We start from the raw sequence: 6,919 nt of genomic DNA, 5'->3' as shown, positions 1-6,919 counted from the left end.
AAACTTTACAAAAAACAGTAATAATTCAGAAAGATGAAACTCATGGGGAAATGACACAATGTGCCTGTTTATGTAGCATAAACCAGCCTGACGGTGACTGAAGGCAGCAACACGGAGCAGATCTCAGGCTGAGCAGTAGGTGGCACTGTGACTAATCTATGATTGATCACAATAGGAAACGGAAACAAGAACACCTCTGCACTTAAAACTAAAAATAATATTTCATTTATCCTTCCGGCTGTGAACAGGTAGAATAAAAAGTAGCTTTGCAGTTTCATAGAAATTTGAAACCTTCTGAGGGACAAAACTTAAAACAGAGAGAAAAATGTTGGTGTGTTTGTTAGTTTATGTAAAGCTTCTTAATGATCACAGACTAAAAGCAAATATTTTGTAGAATTTACTTTATCTCATATTTCAATGACGTTAAGGACTTTTTTGTCTTGCAGATTTTTGTAACCACACTAATAACATTTTATTTCCTGTTTTATTTGTACACAGGGGAAAACCTGCAGCTGCTGCTGGTACTGAGATCCGAAACTAACACTTTGTTAACCACCTCTGCATCTAGCAGTTGACTAAACGCCTCTAATGCAGCTGGACATTAAACTGATGAAAATAAAACAAAAAGACAAAAAGCAACAAAACATACCCTAAAAACTACTAGATAAATAATTACAGTGAAAATGTCAGACTTTGTTTCAAAACATGAAATAAATGTTCATTAACGTGTCAGAGGTGAGTGTGAAGCACAAAGTGTGAACGGTGAGGAAGTGACGCATCACCCACAAGGCTCGTTTCCGTCTTCCTGATGAAGCCATTTTAACATCTGACCACGACTAGAGCAGAAAACAATGATTCGATTCGGGTCGATTATTGGACCTTTATTGATGATTCTGTTTCATTTTCCAGGTATGAATCATTTTAATTGGCTACAGTATTCCTGTCTGATGTGTTTTGACTCTTGGAAGTTTTTATTCTGGATATTTTTCAGCACCAGAGGGGCAACCTTCGTCCTTCTTCACCGTCCAAGCAGGTGACAAAATAACTTTGCCTTGTGAAAATCTGAGAAAAGATCAGAAAACCTGTGACAGGACGACGTGGACGTACAGAAACTTTATGCAGGAAGGAACCATTTTTGAAAATGGGCAGATAAACAAAGATGCAACAACTAAATCCGGCAGACTGAGTTTATCAGCGAACTGCTCTCTGGTTATAAAGACGATCACACTTCAGGATGCTGGGCTTTACAGCTGCAAACAAAACAGGCCAGCAAGTCACGATTCACAAGACTCTCTGGTTGATGTGTCTGTCATTAGAGGTGAGTGTTTTCATGTAAAATATGCTGGTTACATCAACATAGATAGCAATAATAACAAGGACATATTCTCTTTTTCCTCTCTATTGTGACTCTTTTGCAGTGAGTGAGGAGGAGTTTAATGGTGACTTTAGCTTGCGCTGCTCTTTACAGGAACATCACTACTGCACTCACACAGTGGAGTGGGTGTATGACCAGAAAATGCCCTCCGGTGTGGAGGTGTTATCATATTCCTGCTGGGCCACTGTGACATTTACAGCATCTTTCTTCAGTCAGAAGTCAAACATTTATGAGTTACTGAAATGCAAAGTAACTAAAACCACTGGAGAGGCTCAGCTGTTCCGCTTCAGGCCTCAGTCTGATGAGGAGGAAGATGGAGAAAAAGATGCAACAACAACAACAAACACACCAACTTTACTGACCACAAGAAAACCAACAGTCGCTATAGCAACAACATCCGTCAGCAGGAAATGGACGAGTCTCAGTGGCAATGCAACAGACAACAGGAAGAATTCAAAGCAACAAGGTGACAGTTGATACATCGTCTTTAAATGTATGTATTCATTCTGTTCTGATGGGATCTTTTTCATTATTTCAGATTTCATCTATTTTTTAAGATGCATCATTGTGAGTGTGGGTTTGGCAGCTCTCCTAATATTGGTTGTTGCAGTCAACATGTGGGCTAAAACTAAAGGTAAGAAAATTAACGTGTTACGTTTTTATACTTCCAGCCATCCAATGTCTGTATACGTCTTTTTTATTTGAATAAAATCCATCTGTTACGAGTCTACAGTCATTAAAAATACAACAATGTCGTAAAGGCATCCTGCATATTGCAAAAGCAAAATTTTGTTCTAAAATAATGTATTTCATGGCTGTAGCTGGTGTGGCGGTAGATCAGATCAGACCCCTGATATACAACTGAGTTTGGTTATTTCTGATAACATATGATATATGCCTCCAAGTTTGATTTTTATGCTGGAAACTGAACATTATTCTCTTTTCTGATTATATTTCAGAAGAAGTGAATTATGCAATTAATAGTAATTTATTTATAGAAGATATTGCTTAGTTTGTGTTGAAATAGTAATAAAGTCGGAGGTGCACCTAGGTCACATTAACATAAATCATGCTGTTATGTTTCAAAGGAACCAACCAAAGAAGATGAAGACTTCTTTGGCCTCTTTATTGTATGAAAACAATAAAGAGGCCAAACTCAACCTCATCACAACTCCCCGTAGGATTCGGACCGACTGCTGAAGCTCCTCTGACCGTGAAGGAAGCCAGCAGTGAAAAACACTGAATTCAGACGAGCGTTTCCACCGCCGGTTGGATTCTCACTGGGAATGTGGAGTTAAACCCAAACACCTAATGCTGCATCTTAATATAATTGTGCAACAACAACTGTGGGGCCCTACTATGTCTCATGATTGTTGACCCCAAATCAATGAACGGCACTGTGTGATGCCAGGAGCTCCACCTCAACCAATTCAATACAAAACACTTTATTAATCCCAAAGGGAAATTAAGTGTTTGTGTTACTCATTAATTTAAAATTTTCAAGGAGTTTTGAAGATGGTGACGGCAGGAAAGATCTCCTACCTTCATCTATGAGCCTCTAACTGAACCGAGCCCAGGAATGGTCTGGTACGGATCGGATGTATGGCTGCAGCCGACCCAACAACAATGAAATACCGAACCGCACCGATCTGAACACTCTGGTCGTCCCCACTCAGCTCCTTCAGACTAGCGGCAGCAGCATTTAGCAAACACTTGGTGGAACTGTGCATGTGAGGAGCTCATCATACAGACTACTTATCCATCCAACGCTCCTGTCTGATGTAAAACGGCATTAAAGAAAGACACTGCAGTGACAACATGCTGAAGAGTGTTGGAAAGAGTTGGAACTTCTTAAAGACACAGAGGCCCAATTTCAAAGTGTCAAATTGGGAAGTCAAATTTATTTTCAGTTATGTTTGATGATGTATATAGCATTTTTATAAAAGCTGAAGGTAACGTAGTTATTGATTGTGCAATAAATGGCACCATGTGCCTGGAAAATAAATAATACTGCCCCTTTTATCTTTACTACTATCTGCCAAGTAAATGATCAGTGGTTTCCAGAAGCAACCCTGTGCATGCTGTCTGGAAAACAGGCATATTTAACAGTGTGGTCTGGACACACTGAAAGTGAGAAATGACAGCTGATTGTTTCCACCACAGTGGAGGATGTTAGAGCTTAAATTAAAACTGAAAAATCCACCAGATCTGATGTTTACTTCTGTTCCCATCGTTTCAGAAACGGAGATGCTGACAGAAACTCACACACAGCTCGCCTCAAATAAACAGGAAGGTTATATTCTATGACATCAAACTGCCTAACAACACTATTTATTAAAACACCCACATGTCAAATACCTGACGTTATGTTTGTTCAAAGAAGCCAATGACCCAAGAATGAACTGTCCTCAGTTTTACCTTATCAAAAAATGATTTATGTATCTATGTTGCTGTGTTGTACCTTAATGTCAGTAATAATTATAGAAAAGATTGTTTTTCTACGTTTGTCTTTGTGACAAGAATAAAATCTTGTTTTTGTGAAAAGATCACAATGATCAAGGAGTCGACATCCCACAGTGTGATGTTGTTGTTTAAGCAACAAAATAAACAATTCATTCAATTTTACTAAAAAAATGAATATGAACAAAATTAAAGAAAGCAGTATTGTTGAAAAAGGAATATTTCTTTCCTGAATCAGCAGAGGGCGCTGTAGCACTTCAGAGTGGACATATCTGATCTCTTTTTATATAACTCTAAATACATCAAGAATACTTCAGATAAACTTTCAGAGTTATAATGTTTTGTGATCTGCAGAAACCTTACAGAGGTAGAAAACAAACAAAACGTACGTAATTTCAACATTTTCAACAAAAACAATGCATCTAAAGGAAATACTTCAGCTGTAGTATCATAAATCATTAACCTACTTCTTAAATAATTAATATTAAGTAAAGGATTGTTGTTAAATATAAATCTAAATATTCTTGATTAAATTTACTAATTTAAGAAAACCTATCAATGGAAGGAAGATGTTGGGAACAACTGCAGCAAAAAACATCCCAGTAGGTGTGTGTGTGTGTGTGTGTGTGTGTGTGTGTGTGTGTGTGTGTGTGTATTTATGGTGACTGCATTAAAATGTAATCCACATGTTTTGTATTGCATATGGACCTATCCTATTGATTTATATTTTATATTTTTTGGTACATTTTTATTGTTTTTTACTTTTTAACTTTTGATCATTTTCATATCCTTTGACATCGAGTTGCTGTAACATTAATTGCTCATTCAGGACTTGAATATAGATGAATCTGAATCGTATCCTGTTCCAGGAAGTATAACAGGTTACATTTAAAACAATGTATAAAGAAACAACCAATTTCTAGTCAAAGATTTGGCTGCTTTGTGAAACTAACACATCAGCCACCACACATATAAAAGCCATAAAGTCCTGGAGTTGTTAATATATTAAATTAAATGCAAAAACACAGAAAAACTAGAAAACAAAAAAAGTTGTTGCAGGCGCTAAGATTTGCAGGGGTGAATGGGAGGGACGGGATTAAGAAAAAAACTAATTTGTGAGACAGAGTGAAGTCATGATGAGGAGGAAACGCCTCCCAAACCACAGACCCTCATATTTCACCTCTTACCTCTTTAGACTCTCAGTCGTTTCTGATTGTCTGCAAGAGACACAGAGAGGAGCAATGATCACTGCTAGAGAGACACGAACATCTTTATTTCTAACGCTGATGCTTTACTTAACAGGTAAGAAATTTAAAAATCAAAATAACAGAAATGATGTAAATCTACCTCAAACTAAATATGTTTTGTTAATTAGTACAGTTATTTTTTAGATCCTCACAGTAACAGGAAGCAGCAGAGTGATTTCTTTCTTCCTCTCAGCTACAGCAGCTGGACAGGATCAGTTCCTGACAGTCAGAGTTGGTGATGAAGCCACTTTGCCTTGTAGAAATGTGATCTGCACCAGAAATCAATGTGGCGGCATCACCTGGATGTTCAGTGATAAAAGATCATCAACACTGTTTGAAAAAGGGCAGATAACTGAAGCTGCAGCAGCAAAATCAGACAGACTGAAGGTTACATCAGGCTGTTCTCTGGTTATGAAGAACGTCTCAGTGGAGGATGTCGGTCTTTACACCTACAGACAGTTTGTAAACGGACAGCAAGAGTCAGACGACGCCAATATTTATCTGTCCGTTATTCACAGTAAGTATTTACATTATCATTTTTGCTACAACACTCTAAAACATAAGCACAAAAATGATAAAAGTATTTTTTTTTCCTTTTCCTACTTTTGTCTCTGACGTCTGTCTTCATCAGTGGTTAAACAGAAGCAGAAAGATAAACTCATCCTAACCTGCTCTGTGACGGATTATATCGACTGCAGACACACAGTGGAGTGGCTGAATGACGGTGGAGAGGAAATGATGTCAGACATGGAGGAACCAGATCAGTCCTGCTCTGATACTGTGATGATTCCAGCATCTGACAGGAACTGGAAGCCAAAGAAATCTGAAAACTTAAAGTGTAAAGTTACACATAAATACACTCACAACGTGCAGCTGGTCACCTACAGGATTCAGACGTCTGAGCAAACAGGTGAGAACTCAATCTGAAAACATTAATTTAAGGATCTGGATTGAAGGAAACATTTCTGTGTTATAGTTCATCTAACACTGAAAGATAAGAAATGTATTTACTTTTTCTTCAGATAAAGAGTCAGCAGCTGAAATGACCACAACACAAACCCCAATAACAGCCACGACAGAAGAATCAAACAAATGGACGTTTAGAGCAATTAATTCATCTACAAATGTCAATTTGTCAAAAACTCCAGGTAGAAACTGAATCGTTTGAAGCCCAGAGCCTGAATGTTTTATCCTTTATGTTGATCAATTATTATAACCATAATAATTCTTCCATCAGGATGGGTTTGGTCGTTCGTTATCCGTTCTGTGTGTTTGGCAGTGATGATAGTAACTGTTCTGGTGATCATCAGATGGACGAAAACTAAAGGTGAAAACTTATTTTCTTCATTGCAAATTCATCTTCATGGTGTAAATATTTGATTGAAAAGAAAAAAAACTAAATGAATAATCATGTCAAGAGTTATTTAATATATTCCTGAACATGATGCTTGTTAGAAAACAGAGAAATGAAGTTTTCACAGCGTAAAAACTGAACCTAAATGTTCTTCTTCTTTTCAGGAAAAGAAGAAGAAAGTGAAATGAGTGAATGATTAAATCCTTAAATCGTTATTTTTCATCCATTTCTGGGTCGATGTGGTGAAAAAAAGGAAAATGTGTCACAGAGGCCGATTTCTTTTTGTCATTTTTCAAGATGAGAAAGACAAGAGAACATACATTCAAGTAACGCTGACTATTATTCATCTTTAGGACAAAAATAACACAATGACTCTTTTAAATGTAGTCTCATCTACATTCAGAATAAGGTTTAAAAAATACGGCTGTGACAGACGAGGCTCCGTCCACAGTGAGCAGGATGAAAAGAAACCAAATAATCTAC

General features: G+C 37.3%; 2 protein-coding genes across 2 annotated transcripts; both read left to right on the top strand.

Moving 5' to 3' along the window:
• Nucleotides 1-819: 819 nt before the first annotated feature.
• LOC106948352 (uncharacterized) lies at nt 820-2,618 on the top strand. The gene is made up of 5 exons (XM_015033968.1): nt 820-909; nt 992-1,318; nt 1,419-1,841; nt 1,914-2,009; nt 2,557-2,618. The coding sequence occupies exons 1-5, from the start codon at nt 852-854 to the stop codon at nt 2,616-2,618; spliced, it is 966 nt and encodes a 321-aa protein (XP_014889454.1). The 5' UTR covers nt 820-851.
• A 2,350-nt stretch (nt 2,619-4,968) lies between these two features.
• On the top strand, nt 4,969-6,632 carry LOC106948351 (uncharacterized). Its single transcript, XM_015033967.1, has 6 exons — nt 4,969-5,137; nt 5,276-5,599; nt 5,714-5,992; nt 6,105-6,230; nt 6,320-6,409; nt 6,601-6,632. The coding sequence occupies exons 1-6, from the start codon at nt 4,969-4,971 to the stop codon at nt 6,630-6,632; spliced, it is 1,020 nt and encodes a 339-aa protein (XP_014889453.1).
• The last annotated feature ends 287 nt before the right edge of the window (nt 6,633-6,919 follow it).

Source organism: Poecilia latipinna, unplaced genomic scaffold (genome assembly GCF_001443285.1).
Source record: "Poecilia latipinna isolate Pla-1442-1.1 unplaced genomic scaffold, P_latipinna-1.0 Scaffold284, whole genome shotgun sequence".
NCBI lineage: Eukaryota > Metazoa > Chordata > Actinopteri > Cyprinodontiformes > Poeciliidae > Poecilia > Poecilia latipinna.
The sequence above is the reverse complement of the archived record's forward strand: the minus strand, read 5'-3'. Positions and strand labels throughout refer to the sequence as shown.